The following is a 16,325-nucleotide window of genomic DNA, read 5'->3' as shown; positions in this document are numbered from 1 at the left end:
GCCCTGCTGTGCGCATGTGAAGCCCTCGCACGAGGCCGGCGGCGTGGGCACGGCCGGGCCGCCGTCCGGGAAGCGCGCCGCCACGCAGCTCTGCAGCCCGCACACGTTGGCGCAGCACTTCTCGGAGGCCTGGCAGTCCTGGGGGGCGGGGGGCAGCTCAGCGGGTACCCTAGCTCTGCCTGGCAGCCTGTCCAGAGGGAGCGGGGCACAGCCCTCGCTGCCCCTCCTCGGAACCTGTCTCCCCTACGGGAAGCTGAGCAGGTTTGCGGAAGTTTCCTTCCGGTTCTCTAGGATGAGCGCCAGCTGCCAGCTGCCCAGCTGGCTGTCACAGGGGCCGTCTCACTGAGCCTCATTGCATCTGCAGACCTGCCTCCTACTAGGCAGGTTTTGCTTACAAACAAGGAAATCAAGGCCCCGGGGGTGGGGGATACGTGTGCTCAAGGCCACTGCAGGTCGTGCAGGGCAGGGCTGCAAGGGCAGATGTCCCACATGGCCCCCTGCCTTTCTGGCCCTGAGAACAGCTGGTCCCAGGGTGGGGGCAGGCAGGTTTGGGGAGTGAGGAGGGGCCTCTTAATCTTCAGACACACGAAAGCGAAGGCTGGGGGTGTTCCCTGGGACCCTCATACGTGCAACCGCCTGAAACCAGCAGCAGAGCACGGGGAGCCCGAGGAGAAAGAATACTCCCAGGATTGGGGCTGGGGTCCCTTCTGCAGGCAAAGCCTGGGTGCAGGGCAGAGTCTGGGCTTCCCCGGGGCTGACCAAGCCTCCAAGGTGCCCTGAGTTCCCCGCCCCCAACCAGGGCTGGTGGGGACGGTGTCTCTGCTTACCTGGTCCCCGACGCACTCTCGCTCACAGGTGCTCTGGGCATCCACCCACAGGTTGGGGCTGAGCTGGTTGGGGCACACGCCTGGGTGGCTCCCGGGTCCTGGCGGCAGGCTGGCCCCCAAGGTCAGCCCAACCACGAGGAGCAGCAGCAGGAGCGGCCTCGGGGCCAGCATGGGGACCGCCAGGCCAGGGGGTGGGGGATGTGACCACCAGTCCCTCCTCAGGCCCTTCCCAGCTTCCTCCCTGAAGGCATCTACCCTCCCAGGCCTGTGGTCGCCGCCCCTGCCCTCCGGCCCCCAGCTGATGGAGGGGCTCTCCCCTGGCTCCCAAGGTCTGAGCCCACAGCAGATGCCGTGTCCCAACACCCCAGTTCGAGGGGCTGGGTGGGTTCCAGGCCTCTCCCAGCTCTGAGTCTGTGCATGTGGCGCCAGCCCCTCCCCTGCCTGGCCCCTCTGTGGTCAGCGCAGGGCAGGGGGTGGGGAGGGGAGGAGGATGGGGAGGGGCCGAAGTGCAGGAGCACAGAAGACACTGGCCGAGAGGGTCACCAAGGGGCGGAGAAGGGCCAGAGAAAGGCTGGCTGTGGCGGGAGAGGGGAGGGGAGGGGACACTGTAATTGGAGCCCCTCCTCCCTCCAGGCACTGGGCTGCGATGGAAGGGCCCAGGGATCAAAGCTGCCGCTCAGACCCTCCCAGCCCCGGTTGGGAGGGGGCCAGGCTGGCCACCCCCCTCTGGCTCTCCAACCTGCCTCCGCTGTTGCCGGGGCCTGGGTCTCAGCGCCAGCAGGTCCAGGCCAGGCCCCTTCCTTAGATTTATTTCATCCAGACAAGACAGAGGCACAGAGGCACTGTGTTGGGCCCGGCACTGAGTAGGCATTCTGTTCCCTTCCCAGGAAAAAGTCCACAACCTTCTCCTGGGAGAAGGGTCACAACCTGCCAACAGGTCTTGGGGTCAAACTGAAACCCTTTCTCAGGCTAGTGGTGAGGCCTCTGCCGCACATGAGTGAGTGCATAGTGAGCTCAGCCTGGGCCTTTCCATGGGGTCCCGCAGCAGATGGGGGTTGGGGAAGGCCGATGCATGGCTGGACTTTGCGTTTCCAAAGATCCCGCCCCTGACACGGCTCCTCATCCAGGCTCTTCCACGACTGGACGAAGTGAGGTCCCAGGACGACCAGCACGGAGGGAGCTGCGTGCTGGCCAGCATGGCCCCCAGTCACACAGGCAGCAAACACTGCAAACGTGCATGGCTGGTGTGACCGAGGCACTGAATGTTATTTACTTCAACAAACTTGAATTTCAGTAGCTGTGGCCCCACATGGGGCCACACAGTCCCTAGAGGCCCAGGCCATCTAAAAAAGCACCCTGGGGGCGCCTGGGTGGCTCAGTCGGTTAAGTGTCCGGCTTCGGCTCAGGTCATGATCTCACGGTTCGTGGGTCCGAGCCCCGCGTCAGGCTCTGTGCTGACAGCTCAGAGCCTGGAGCCTGCTTCTGGTTCTGTGTCTCCCTCTCTCTGCCCTTCCCCTGCTTGCACTGTCTCTGTCTCTCAAAAACAAAACAAAACAAAACAAAAAACCACACATTAAAAAACTTAAAAAATAAAAAGCTGCCCAAGCCCCGGGGAGGCGGCGGCTTCCCTCGGCAGGTGTGGGAGCCCCCGCTTCGGCAGGGCTGTTAGGGAGAGGTGATGCAGCACAACAGGTCAAAGCTGCTGGAACCGGCACTTCCAAATTCTTCCCCGGCGGCTGAGGCCCCAGGAGCATCTGCTCAGAGATGGGATGGAAAACATCCCGTGACCCCACGTCTGACCTGGGGAGCAGGGTAATAAAAGCCTTGTCTGGTCAGCATGCGACCAGATGGCCCACGTGCAGAGAATGCATAGTAGGGGACGTGGGCGTGGGGGCTCCAGGTCCAGGACGGTCCCTCAGAGCTGTAGTCAGAGGCCTGGGTCCCCGAGTGTGGGGGTGTTGCGTTCAGTGCCCACCACACCCCTGGACTGAGCCTCGTGCACGATGTCGGCTGGTAGCTTCCCAGGGAGGGAGCCGACCCCGGGCCCCGGCGGTGCTGCGCTGAGTCCGGCAGGTGGTGAGCCCGAGTCTCCCGCTGCATCCCCGGCTCCGTGCCCACCACCCTCTCAGCCAGGAGGGCGAACTTGGCAGTTAGGCGCTGCCCGCCTGGTCACTGAGGGGGTTCCAGGTTCCTACCCTCAGAGGTAGCACGGAGTGGGGGTCTCCGGTGCTGTGGCTGCGGGCCGCCCGCCAGGCCCGCCAGGACATGTGGCACAGCCACCCTCAGCCCTCACGGCCAGGCACGCACCACGGGGACCCGGGCCAACGAGGCAGCGCCGGGTGCGCCCCGCCGCGCCACACCTGCCACTTGGCCAGTTAAAACCAGAGGCTTTAATTTCTACAAAATGCAGCCTGGAAAGCAGAGCTGAATTAGGTTTACTGTACAAAGAAACAAAAACCGTCCAAAATGAGCACAGGAATGGTGTGTCAGCAGCGAAAGGTAGTGTTGATAAGGTGAACGTAGGACTGTCCCCGTCCTCAAACTGGTCTATGTGACTGGGTTCAAAGTCCGAAAAAAGGGGCCTGGGGGGCAAGACAGGGTGGGCGGGGCCTCCCGAGGCCAGGCCTCCCGGCGGGACCTTGGGCGCCCCTGCGCACCCAGGCTGTGGCCCCCACCCCGCCTCCTGGACCCCCAGCGCAGGAGAGTCCCAGAGCCCGGGAGGGGCCGTGAGTAGGAGGTAGAGCTGAGCACCAGTGTGACCGGTGGCCGTCACCAACCAGGCGGCAGGAGGCTGGCCGGCGGGCTCTCCAGGAGACGCTCCGCTACGACATGTGTCAGAGCGGTTTTGGTGATGTGACCACGAGGGGCGACACCAGGCAAGGAGCAGCTGGGGGTCACGCCCCGGGTCAGTGGACACAGGCTGGCGAAGAGTCAGTCCCGGTGCCCAGAAGACAGGCAGGCAGGTCAGTCCAGGCCTGCAGGGCGCCTGGCAGCCCCGCTGCGCATCTGCTGCACCTTCTCATTGGAGATTCTGAGCCGGATTCGTGGCAACAGACAGAAACGGAACCGGAAGGGAAGGTGCAGAGTCACAGAGGGAAGCCTGTCCGCCCGCACACGTGGAGGGACGTGGGGTGGGGTGCACCCCACTATCCCCTTCTGAGAAACCCCAACATTCCCCGGGGAGTCTGTGAACGGCCCCCAGCCCCTCGCGGGGCACAAGGAACCAGCCCCAGAAAGGCTGGCGGAGGCCGCCGTGGCCCCATGAGCTTCCACATGTCCCCCCCTCCCCGTCCCTGCACAGCCTGCGCCCCACGTGAGGCGTCTGAATTCAGAGGGTGAAGCCTGGGGGCTCCTCTCGTGTTTGCCTCAGATCCCCTCCCTGTCCCAAGGTCCCGAAGTTTGACCCCACAGCTGACAGGGGCTCACGTGGCGCTGAATCAAGGCCTCCCTGTCTGTCCTTTAAAAACGTACAAAAAGGTGAACATCTTCCACATAAATAAGAAAGGGAGCCAGGCCCCCTGGGTCCCCAAGCACAGCCCCCTGGAGGCCGGGGCCGGGCAGAGCCGCCGCGTGGGCACTTCCCCGCTGCACCGCACTATCGGGTCGCAGGCGTGTTCCGCCAAGACGCCCGCAGCTGTCTCCGGTCCTCCGGAGCGCGCTGGGCCGAGACCCCTGGCCGCGAGGTGAGCCCCCACGCTTCCCAGGAGGCGGCGAGGTCAAAGCCTTCCCTGCACACAGCGCCAGGCCCAGCGCCCGGCCAGAGACGCTCCCCGAGCGTGAGCCCTGCCGGAGCGAACTGGACGGCGTGGCGCCCGGCCCACCCCGCTAGGAGATCTTGCAGTTGCTCCTCGAGCAGTTCTGGGGTGGGCTCTGCGGGGGGCGGATGGACTTGGACCTCTTGAGACTGTTGCCCTTGGTGCTGCCCCCCGCCGCCCCACTGGCCAGCGAGTAGGAGCGCCCGTGCATCATGACGGCGTTCATGCCGTTGGCCATCGAGAAGGACTTGAGGTGGCTCTTGATGGTGACAGGCAGCGGGAGCTTGTCGATGAGGTGCACGGGGGTGCAGGAGACGATGGCCCGGCAGCAGAGGTCCTGCAGGCTGAACACTGCAGACGGGGAAGGGGAAGGTCAGACCGCGTGGGTGCAGAGGTCTGCCATGCCCTCAGGCTTGCCCTGCTGCCACCCTGGACGCCCAGCACTCCGCCCAGTTCCTGACTTCTGCCTAGAGCCACACGCTGAGAAGTGCCCAGGGAGACCCCCCCTCCCCCACCCCCCTGCTTCCAAGGGTGGCCCGCCCTGCCCTGGGGCCTAACAGGAGATGGAGGCTTCCGGTGATGGCCGGCTCTTCTGGCAGCTCGGGTGGGACAGGGCGGAGGGACAGGGAAGCATGCAGCCAGGATCTTGATGGGTCAGCTCCAGGAGGGGAGGCTCAGAAGCCAGTCCCCCGTCCCTGTTTGCTCTAGGTCACAGCACTGCCTCCCAGCACGGAGGTACAGAGAGGGTGTAAGGCACGGTCCCCCGCATACTGCCAGGACCCCATGCAGAGCAGACAGGGCATTCACGTAGCTACAAGGTGCCGGGGGAGCGGTGCGGACCTGGCTTCCCCTCCAACCCAGGGAGGCCGGCCCTGAGCGGGCTGCCAGGGCCCCGCCTGCCTCCGTCTCCTGACCGCAGCTGTGTCGGCGCCTCACCTCGGTTGGGCCTCCAGATCTTCTCCATGCCGTGCCTCATGAGCACGATGCGAGACAGCTCCGTGAAGGACTCAATGACATTGAAGTTGCACAGAGGGCTGACCTCGAAGAAGGTCATGCCGTTCTTCTCTGCGTAGGCGCGCGCCTGCTCTGTTGGAACTTGCCGCTTGAAGGCCAGGTGCAGCCGGTTCCCAACCAGGATCCGGGGAACCCCAGGTGCATGCTGGGGGGGCACAGGACTCAGCAGAGGAAGCAGCACGGGACACCCCCCTCTTGCCACTGTCCCTCTGCCTCTAAAGTAGGCAGGGCCCTCACTGTCCATTCTGTGACCACCGAGCGCCATGGCAGGACACAGAGCCAGGGCAACGGGCAGATGGGAGGGAGGCAGGGACAGCAAACGGGGTCCCTCAGCTTCCTGCCGGGGATGGGAGTGCATCCTGCGAAGGGCACTGTGGGAGGGGTGTCTGTGGACGCACACTTACCTCATCAATCTCCTTGATCCACCGGTCAATGCCATCAAAGGACCAGCGGTTGGTGATGTCATATACCAGGAGGATCCCCTGCAAGGGAGACATGGGTGTCGAGAGGCCTGGGGCCGGCTGGATGGAAGGGGTCTTATTCCAGGCACGGTGCCCGAAGCGGCCAAGCATAGGCGTGGCCAGCGGCACTTGGCCCCAGCCAGACAGTTCTCAAGTGGACTGTGTGGGTCACACGTTTCCCACGTGGAAAACGCATGGCTTTGAGACTCGGTCACATTTCAGAGGCACTGGTGGTATTGGCTCTGCACACACGGCTCAGCCAGCCCTGTCTCCATCTCCTTACCGAGGGCAGGCCCGTGTGGCCCTGGACACCTCTGTGTGGGGCGACGGCAATGGGGGACCCTACGGGATCGACGCTGCCTCCTCATCTGGAACACTTGGCCGGGACAACGTTTTTCTGTTGCCCCAACGTCTTTTCTCCAAACACATAGTAAGCGTTATCCGGTGATCATTTAAAAATCACTCATGCCGCGGTGCCCGGGGGCTCAGTCGGGTAAGCGCCTGGCTTCGGCTCAGGTCATGATCTCATGATCGTGGGTTCGGGCCCCGCATCGGGCTCTGTGCTGACAGCTCAGAGCCTGGAGCTGCTTCAGATATCTCCCTCTCTCTCTGACCCTCTCATGCTCACATTATCTCTGTCTCTCAAAAATAAGTAAAAAACATTAAAAAAGTTTTTTTTTAAATCACTCATGCTAACAGGGCACTGGCTGGCTCAGTCAGGTAAGCATCTGAGTGAGTGACTTGATTTCGTCTCAGGTCATGATCCCAGGGCTATGGGATTGAGCCCCACGTCCAGCTCTGTGCTGACAGTGCAGAGCCTGTTTGGGATTCTCTCTCTCTCCCTCTCTCTGGCTCTTTCCTGCTCTCGAGTTCTCTCTCTCACAATAAATAAATAAGCACTTTAAAAAAATCCCTCGAGCTAGGACAGTGTCTGAAGGCCTACAGCGCGGGGCGGGCCTGCGGACAGCTGTGGCCGGCGGGCTGGGGCAGCATCCCTGACGCCGTCCAGCGGCGCTCTGCTCGGGGCTCCCGGGGGCCGGGCGGACGGGTCCTCCTCGCAGTGCAGGCCACCAGTCAGTCCCGGAGGCGCCCCCAGCTGGGCAGAGGATTTGCTATAAGGATCTTCCCGCACGGCTCGGGCCGAGGAGCTGGAGCTCAGCTCTGGGCCGTCTCTGCATGCCTGGCCAGCCCGCCGGCCCTGCCGGAGATCTCTCTCCGTCACGAGCCTCAGAAGGGGGATTCCAGCAGGCGACCGCGCTGCGGGCTCTCGCCTCTCTCTGCCCCTATGCGCTACTCTGAAGCAGGCCCAGGAGCCGGAATCCCTGTGCAGACAGGAAGCACCCCATCCTGCCCCATCAAGGCTGCATTTGCCTGTGTCTCTGTCATACACGGGGCAACGCAGCTGAGATAAGGACAGGGCAGCCTCGACCTCAAAATGCATCTTTTCCCTGAAAAATGTTCTGCAAATCCTGGAAGACTGAAGTGTAGCTCCTATGTCTGCTAACACAGAGCTCAAAATCCCACTCTGCCCAGGAGGGACACTCTCAGGGGAGGGGGAGCCACGCCTGGAGGGAAATTCTCCCGAGACAGGTGGGCACAGATGCACTTGAAGTCAAGGGCAAAGACACTAGTCTGGCGGGGGTGGCACTAGAGAGAGACTGGACAGGACCTGTGAGCAGCTGGGGGCTAACCCTGGGGCACAAGGAACAAAGCCTCTGACTAGGGCTGCAGTGAGGGCCCCTGGCCCCCCAACCTGGAAAGCCCCCTTCTAAGATATAACCAAGGACGCGTGTCGGGTCCACCAGCCCCTGGGGAGGCTCATGTCAGCCCTGTTCATACAGCTAAGCGTGCCGGCCCAGGACTGGAGTAAGTCATGGTATGGATGTGCCGCGTGGTCATAAATGTCACAGACGTCCGCGTAGGTGCGCAGCACACTGTGAGAAGTACGCAGTATGTGCAGAATTTTTTGTAAGCCTTTTTTTTTTTTTTTTGAGAGACTGAGCACAAGTGGGGGTTGGGGGAGGGGCAGAAAAAAGGGAGACAGAATCCTAAGCAGGCTCCATGACCAGCGCCGAGCCCGATACGGGGCTCGATCCCACAAAACCATGTGTGAGATCATGACCTGAGCCGAAACAAGAGTAGGGCGTCTAACCAACTGAACTCCCCAGGCTCCGCTGAACAATTTTTAGAAACAGAAATACAAACCCACAACAACCCACAGAGGAAAGTTTCCATGCACAACCACGTGCGGGGGGCTGGACAGGGACTCCGCTTCCTGCTCCTGCTCACGTGTGAGGCTGAAGAGCTCTAACCAGTGGGCAGAAACTCGTCTCTTGAGCTCAGGCTTCAGCCGCAGCCCCATGCAGTTGGGGAACCCCTGGCCGTCCCTCCCAGCTGGCACCAATGGCCGCCCACAGCCACCTTTCTGGGGCTGCCCCCAGTCTGACGGGTGGGGTCCATCACAGGGAGGAAGGACGCACAGCTGGTCCTGTCTTAGGCAGCAGGGACCAAAACGATCGCGGGAAGGACACGAGATCAAGCACAGACGGCACCGCTGGGAACTGAAGTGAGGTCGTCCGTTTTACCAGGAGACCCCAGGGGGCCCCTGTCGGCCGTGAGCTTCAAAGAGCCAGAGGAAGAGCAAATAAATTCTCATTACACTCTGGTGTTTTTAATCACTAAAAGTAATCTATGCTCTTTTTAAAAGAGTGGGTGCTCTAGGGCACAAAGGCTCTCCTCATTGCTCCACGAATAACCGCTTACCTTCTCATTCCTGACCCAGACGGGGCACAGTGCAAGCGGCCCAGCCCCACCCAGGCCCCCGGCCCCACAGCGCCCGGCACCTCGGGCCTCGGGCCAGGCCCCGCAGGAGTGCGGCTGTTGGCGCTCAGGTGACTTCATGGGCTGCGATCAGCAACGCCGGAGGTGAAGGCCTGGGCCTGAGCGGCACGACGTGGCCCGGGCAGCAGGCCTCCCGGCGGCAGCGGTGCGGGGCCCAGGGCCGGCACCCTCGTTCTGAGCACTTCTGAGCTACAGCCCGGGCTTCAGAAGACGCAGCGAGACTGCGCGAACGGTTGATGGGCTTGGACACACACACGCACCTGTGTGGTCACCGCCCCGGCCGAGCCGCAGCGGTGCCTTTCTTATGAAGTTAGTTTCGGCTCGTGTGATACATGTTGGACGCTAAAGCTCCCAAGGAGCTCTGCCTACGACCCCAGAAGCACCCAGGCTTCTGTCCAGGAGCAGGACAAGCACTGAAAATGGGGACCAGGTGTCTGTCAAATGGTCCCTGGCCCCTATGCCCCCCGCCTGGGCGGTGCAGCTGGCACGCGGCACCAGCAATCGTGTCATGGCAAATGTGAGCCTAGAACACTTTTCACGGGAAACCCTTCTCATGGGAACGAACTGACCCTCTCTGTCCAGACCAGCGCCTAGCTATGCTCTCCTCAGTGCTAATCCAGGTGATCCCAAACCTCAACTACACAGAATGTCCCTGTCCCCAGCTCACTTGCACTGACCCCAAGGGACCCCAGGGGACCCGGCAGGAGGCACCAGCCTCCCAGGGCCACCTCAGAACTCAGCAACAGCAAAACACGGGCCATAGTCCAGCGGTCCAGGACAGAAAGGCACTCCTGGCAAGAGCCACAAGACAGTACCTTTGTGGGCAGGTGACAAAGACAGGGGCTGGCCAGGAGCTTCTGGGTCCTGCACCCTATGGGACCTGCAAGGCCTCTCTGGCCTTAACTGAGGGTTAAGGAGAGTGACAGAAATCGGAAACTCCACTAGCAGTACCATCGGCTGCAAAATCAGGTGGACGCTCACCATGCGGACACCCCCCTGGTCACTGCCACCACCAGACAGGACGAAGCACGACAGGCAGAAGCACTGCAGCGAGGCTGGCCCCCAGGCTCGTGCACACTGCTGGCCACCCAGCCCGGAGACGACAAGAACCCCCAGAACTAGCAAAGCAAAAGCGACAGCCGGTCCACAACTGACTGGGCTGGACGCCCTGGAGAGAGCGTGGACGTGCTAACAGGACGCGCCTCCTCAAAACGTAGGTTCTGGCGGCCGCGCAGGCTGGGCTGCCGCCTCCTTCGGCCCTGCAGTGCCCCCAGAGAGACGGCGTCTGTGGTCTGTCCCACGTTCCCACGCAACAGGCGTGTGAGGCAGCTGAGGCCTCGGAGTCTTTTCTCAGCACCTCCCAGTGGCCTTTTAATATCATATCCAAGGTCACCACCCCATCTCTCCATTTTCAAAATGTTTCATTACAAAAGTAACATGCCCTTTATCGCAGCAAAGTGAGGGAACACTCAAACGTAAAAGGAACACAGCAGAACTCACCAGCAACCGTGGGCCACTGGCAGCAAACACCACTGCCCAGAACACAGCCTCGCCGTCGCCTATGTATGAAACCACACGAGCAGTCCCGTCTTGTCAACTCAAGCAGCCCGTGGCCCACACTTCCATGCTCGCTCGAGCTGACAGATGCCCCAAAGCTGCAACCCACACCAAGGTCTTTCTGTCTTTGGCTGTTTACGATCAGCTGCTCCAGGTGTGACTGCCAGGTGCACGCCACCTCTGCAAGGCCCCCCATGACCTCAGTGGAGAACAGAGGGGGACCCAGCTGGGGTCTTCCTCCCTGTCGCCATGCCGGAGAGGCTCCCACTCAGGAAGGCCCTGGAGGAAGGCTAGAGTCGGCGCTCCTCTCCAGAAGTCTGGCTCTGTCACAGGAGAAATCTCCCTCTGGTTTCCCAGGTCCCATGGACCAGGACGAGCAGCACGGCCGTGGCTGGGCATTCATCACTGCTCACAAAGCACAACAGAGGCCCAGAGGGCTCCCCACAAGCCTGAGCCAGACTTGGGGGCTCATGACAGGCAGCACCTGCTCCTGCTGAGTGCAGACCCACCTTAGCCCACACCCGACACAGCCAGAGGCCGGGCCATGTGCCCAAGGGCCAGATCCCTGCATGAGTTTGTGGTGCTCCTGACGGAGGACCCTGCTGGGGTGCAGGGGTGTCCTCAGCAATTTCGAAAGCCTGGGGGGGTCATGGCCTGCCCTGCATCACAGACCAAAGTGGCCTTGCGATCAGGCCCCTTACACTGACAGCGGTGAGAGCAGATCTGCTCATGCAGCTGCTTCCCCTTCATCCAGCCTCGAACCACAAACAGACCTGGTCAGCACACAAGTATGCTGGCGGAACCCGGGGACACAGGCAGAAACGGGGAGGTGCCCCTGCCCCTAAGGACCTGCAGCGGCCTCTGGTGGCTCTGATGCTCAGTCCCTGAAATCCTTATCAGTGACCCAGGCCGGTCCACTCGGGCAGCCCTCTTCTTCTCTGTGACCTGGGTGACTGAGTGGCACGTCAAGGCTCCCAGCACATCTCCTGTGGTACCCTGGGCACAGAGTGGTGCCACAGAGCTCTGACACCGAAGGCTCGTCACTCAGAGGACTTCCCATTTGGACTCCTCGTAGGAGCCTGGTGTTCAAATGACAAGACTTGGTTGGGAAGAGTCACACGCGTATGGTCTGCTGACACAGCAGCGGGGGGCTGGGGGTCGTCCTGGAGAACGGCACTGGCGCTGCTGCGGGGCTTACCTGCGCGCCTCTGGAGTAGGACCGGAAGATGGTGCAGAACCTGCCCTGGCCCGACGTGTCCCTGAAACACAGGGGGTCAGGGGACGTGTTCTGTGGGGCCCCAGCACGCACAGCGTGAACCCTGGGGGCCGCTCGCCACCCCCCCACAGCTTGCCCTGACTGCCCTCCATGGGCCAGTGATCCCTGGAACCCTGCCCTGCCGGGCTGGAGAATCCCACCCCTGGAGAAATTTACGTCTGCACAGAGAGGTTCTGGAAAATGCTCCCGAAGGTGTCGCCCAGTAAAGGGCAAGGGGAGAGAGGCCATGGCCACTGTGGAAACGAGTGTCTATGGGAAAAGGGACCTGAGCTCTGTCAGGTCAAACAGCCCGGACTTTTGGGTTCTGCACCATGGAGCAAAGTCCATTCCATGCCAACATCAGGTCTGTGCAAAGGGCCACTCAAGTGAATGTAAACGGGACACCTCCCGCCTCTAAGGATGCCTGACTCAGTCCAGGCGCCATGCAACGACGCTGCGGCACCACAGCCCCAGGCCCCAGGTGCCTCACCTGGCAGGGCCTGACTCACCAGAGCTCCAGCTTGACCCGCCGTCCGTCCAGCAGGATGGTGGTCGTCTTATAGTCGATGCCTGCAAGGAAGCAGAGGGCAGCCATAGGCGACGGGCCCACCAGGACCTGCCCTGCCAGGTCCGCGGGCTGTGCCACCCCACCTGAGCCTTCTTGGGGCTCCAGCCCAGCACCCTGAGCTGGCCACCCCCATGTTGCCCCCAGAGCCCTGGCTGCAAGGACGACGGCATGCCTGCAGGAGGACGGCTCCTCTCCGTGACGGTCTACTTCCTGCGGGTCCTGTCGCCAACCTCCCAAAGCCTCAGTGTGCTTCTGAGTCCTTGGACTCACTGAAGCCCCCAGGTACTGACAGCCGGAGCATACTGGGAGCATTATTAAGGGTAAAGTAATTTCTAAAATGCCAGTTCTCTGGAGAGCTCTCTGGAGAACCTATGCTTGCCATATCTTTAGTTTTTATTTTTTTACACTTTTACAGAAACAAGTCAGTCCAAGAGAAGTCGGTAGGAGCAGGGACACTTCGCTTCCATGTACTGGAAAGGTCGCACACGCTTCGTCTTCCCTCCACCTCTCTTAACCCTTAACTATCTTATCGGTTTCTTGGCTTCTTATAACATGTCCTCCAAGAGGGCTTGAAAACGGACACTGAACACAGGCGCCGCTCTCACACTGCGCACGTGGCACGCCCGCTCCGGCGCCCCTGCCCTCGCTGTCCCTCGGCCTGGCGGGCTCCCGAGTGTGCACCGAACGCTGGCTCCCATGAATCAGAGGACATTTGACAGAATGAAGATGCAACTCACAAAACGGGAGAAAGTATTTGCAAATCACACATCTGATAAGGGGCTGGTATCCAGAATACAGAAGGAAATGGGACAAGAAAACAACAATGAAAAAGGAAAAACAATCCAATTAAGAAATGGGCCAAAGACTTGACTAGACATTTCTCCAAAGAAGATACAAAACGACCAATAAGCACACGGAAACAGCACCATCATCGGGGAAATGCAAGTCAAACCACAATGAGAAGTCACCGTGCGCCATTCCCACGGTCATCACGAACAAACAAACAAACCGAAAACAACAGGTGTGCTGGTAAGGATGTGGAGAAACCGTGACCAGCACGCACGGCTGCGGGGACCGAAGAGGGCGCAGACACCGGGCAAACAGTTGGATGGCTCCTCAAAAAATTAAACACCGAATTACTTTATGATGCAGAAATTCCACTTCTGGGTTTACAACCAAAAGTGAAAGTGGGGAATCAAACATGGATGTACTTTCACACCCACGCTCACAGCAGCCAAAAGGCGGGAGGAGCTCACGTGTCCGTCGGCAGATGGACAAAGTGCAGTCTGTCCATGCAGTGCACCAGTACTGAACCTTCAAGGAAGGGACATTCCAACACGCACTCCGACAAGGATGACCTCGAGGACGCTGTGTTCAGTGAGATCCGCCCGTCACAGCAGGACGGAGAGTCAGGTGCCCCTGGAGACAGGAGGAGACGGTGGTCCCTGGGGGCGGGGGAGGGGTGGGACACGGGAAAGCTGTGTGGACGGACGGTGGTCGTGGTCCCAAACAGCTGGGACTCCTGCCACTGAACTGTGCTCCTAAAACGGCTAAGTGGTAAACTTTCACTCACGTGCCCTTTACCACGATTAAAAGAAAAGAAAAGGCAGAAAACTCTGGTCTGTATTCTCAAGCGACAGAAACACTGGTCAGAAGAAGCCTGTCCCCGCCGTCTTTCCTCGGCACCTGCCCTTCCCCTGCCTCCTGGTAGAAACTCTCATAATGCTGTCAAAAAGAAAGCACGAATTTGACCTGACACTTTTCTCGAGAACTTTGGGTCCTGGCTCTATGGCTCCTGAGAGACAGACGCCCGGGAAACAGAGGTGACCAGAAAGGGTTGTTGATGTGGACGACCATCCTCTGGGCGACACATCTTCCAGGCGGCGATCAGCCCAACGGGCTTGGGCTTCTTGGGCTTCAGGGACTGGACACCGCTCAGGACCTCTCTGAGGGTCCCCACGAAAGGGCCGGCCCTGCCGCCAAGTCACCCAGAGACAATTCCCGAAGGCCCCGCTGGGAGCCCAGGGAAGGCCTCGGAGACTGGGGGGGGGAGGGGCGCAGCGCAGACAGTGCCGTGCGCAGCTGGGCGCCCTGCCGACCTGTCTGACATATGCTCCCCCGGACCCGTGGAGGCAGCGCGTCCACAGCAGCCTGCGGTCCTTGCTCACCGGCAGCTCCGCCAAAGGCCCCGCCATGCACACAGCGGGACCCGCGCAGACGGTCACTCAGAGCTGGGAGCCACACCGAGGAAGGGTCTGCTGCGCTCCGCCCCCCGCCCCTCCTGCAGCACAGCCCCCCCAGCTCAGGTCAGAGGGCTCCCCAGAGCCCAGGCTTCTCAGGGAACGCCATAGAGGAGAGCCCGGAGCAATGCCCTCCAGTCCTCGAGGAAGGCTGGGCGGCCTGTGCGAGGGGCCAAAGCAAGGGGGACAGCAGGGCCCAGCTGTGGATGGCCTGGTCGCTGGCCAAGAGCTCCAGACGGGGCCGAGAGCTTCATGCCTGCCCTGGCCCGCATCCCCACCTCCCAAATCTGGACAAAAACTTACCCTGTCCTTTACGTCTTAGAAAACAAGGGGCGCCTGGGTGGCTTAGTTGGTCACGTGTCCAACTTCGGCTCAGGTCATGATCTCACGGTTCGTGGGTTTGAGCCCCGTGTCGGGCTCTGTGCTGACAGCTCAGAGTCTGGAGCCTGCTTCGGATTCTGTGTCTCCCTCTCTCTCTACCCCTCCCCCACTCATGCTCTGTCTCTCTCTGTCTCAAAAATAAATAATAAAAAAATCTTTTTAATTAAAAAAAAAAAAAAAGTCTTAGAAAACAGACCCGCAAGCCCAAAGAGAAAGGCCTGCCCGTAGAAAGGCAGGACCTCCCTGCCGTGAAACGAGTACTGTCACCAGCCAGGCTTCAGCGCTCAGGCCTCCAGATCTGTGGCTGGAGAATTCCAGTCCTCCTCCATCCCCTCAATCCGTAAGTACTGAGCATCTCTTTGAAAAAATGATAACCCGAGGCCTCATTCAAAATACCGAGTGCCTTGTATGGCACGGGCATGATCGCTGAGAACAGAATCAGCTAGAGGAGCTACCCCAGAGCACATGGGGGCGACTGGGCCTCTCGCGGGCTGGGTCCCCGCACCCCCCCCCCCATGCCTGCGCTCAACGCATAGGTTGATGGAAGCTCACACGCAGGGAAGGGCCGCACGGGGCAGCTCTCAGGCCTGGGGACTTGTGAGTGCTCTCTGGAGGGACACAAGGCCCTGGGAGGCCAGGAGGGGCCAGCGGCAGGTGACCAGAGGCACCCGGGGGGCAGGTGCTGTTCTGATTCATGATCCTTCCTATTTTTTTAAGTTTATTTTGAGAGAGACAGAGACAATGTGAGTAGGGGAGGGGCAGAGTGAGAGACTGAGAGACTGAGAGAGAGAGAGAGAGAGAGAATAAATCCCAAGCAGGCTCCACACTGCCAGCACAGAGCCTCATGCAGGGTTCAAACTCAGGAACAGGAAGATCATGACTTGCTCAAAGATCAAGAGTCAGATGCTTAATCAACTGAGCCACCCAGGGCTCCCTGATTCGCAATCCTTATGTGACCTTTTTATTTCTTCTGAAAGCTTTGAAAGCATTTTAGTTGCCCAGTGTTCATGGGGGTTCCTGGGGGCCCAGGGCCCTTCCGATCCCCCCTCACCCCTGCATCCGTCTGCTCGCTGATTCGCTCCGTGGCCCGGTTAGCCTTCCTCTCGTTTCTTTCTGCTCCATCTTCTGGGAGCCGCCTTCACCTTTCCCGTGCTTTCTTAATCCTTAAAAAAATTTTTTGCTGCTATTTCTTTTTAATGTTTTAAATAATGTATCCATTTTTTAACTCCCCTCTAAGTTATTTAGCATACAGTGCAACAGCCATCTCAGGAGTAGATTCCTTATTGCCCCTCACCCATTTAGCCCGTCCCCCTCCCACAAGCCCCTCCAGCAACCCTCTGTTCTCCATCTTGAAAAGAGTCTCTTATGTTTTGTCCCCCTCCCTGTTTTTATATTATTTTTGCTTCCCTTCCCTTACGTTCATCTG

At 60.3% G+C, this 16,325-nt stretch overlaps 2 protein-coding genes across 2 annotated transcripts in view; both read right to left on the bottom strand.

The window, feature by feature from the left end:
* Positions 1-2,248, bottom strand: part of WFIKKN1 (WAP, follistatin/kazal, immunoglobulin, kunitz and netrin domain containing 1) — a 2,824-nt gene extending 576 nt beyond the window's left edge. Inside the window, exons 1-2 of the mRNA XM_029949042.1 lie at positions 627-2,248; positions 32-138 (exon numbers count right to left, since the gene is read on the bottom strand). Coding sequence (XP_029804902.1) covers positions 32-138; positions 627-998 — 479 coding nt within the window. The 5' untranslated portion in view covers positions 999-2,248. The remainder of the gene's footprint in view (positions 1-31; positions 139-626) is intronic.
* Positions 2,249-3,244: 996 nt separating this feature from the next.
* Positions 3,245-16,325, bottom strand: part of RAB40C (RAB40C, member RAS oncogene family) — a 29,611-nt gene continuing 16,530 nt past the window's right edge. The window contains exons 3-7 of the mRNA XM_029949025.1: positions 12,220-12,280; positions 11,654-11,714; positions 6,001-6,078; positions 5,519-5,741; positions 3,245-4,933 (exon numbers count right to left, since the gene is read on the bottom strand). Of these exons, the coding sequence (XP_029804885.1) occupies positions 4,653-4,933; positions 5,519-5,741; positions 6,001-6,078; positions 11,654-11,714; positions 12,220-12,280 (704 nt within the window). The 3' untranslated portion in view covers positions 3,245-4,652. The remainder of the gene's footprint in view (positions 4,934-5,518; positions 5,742-6,000; positions 6,079-11,653; positions 11,715-12,219; positions 12,281-16,325) is intronic.

Source organism: Suricata suricatta, chromosome 8 (genome assembly GCF_006229205.1).
Source record: "Suricata suricatta isolate VVHF042 chromosome 8, meerkat_22Aug2017_6uvM2_HiC, whole genome shotgun sequence".
NCBI classification, from domain to species: Eukaryota; Metazoa; Chordata; class Mammalia; order Carnivora; family Herpestidae; genus Suricata; species Suricata suricatta.
This window is presented reverse-complemented; position numbering and strand designations above follow the sequence as displayed.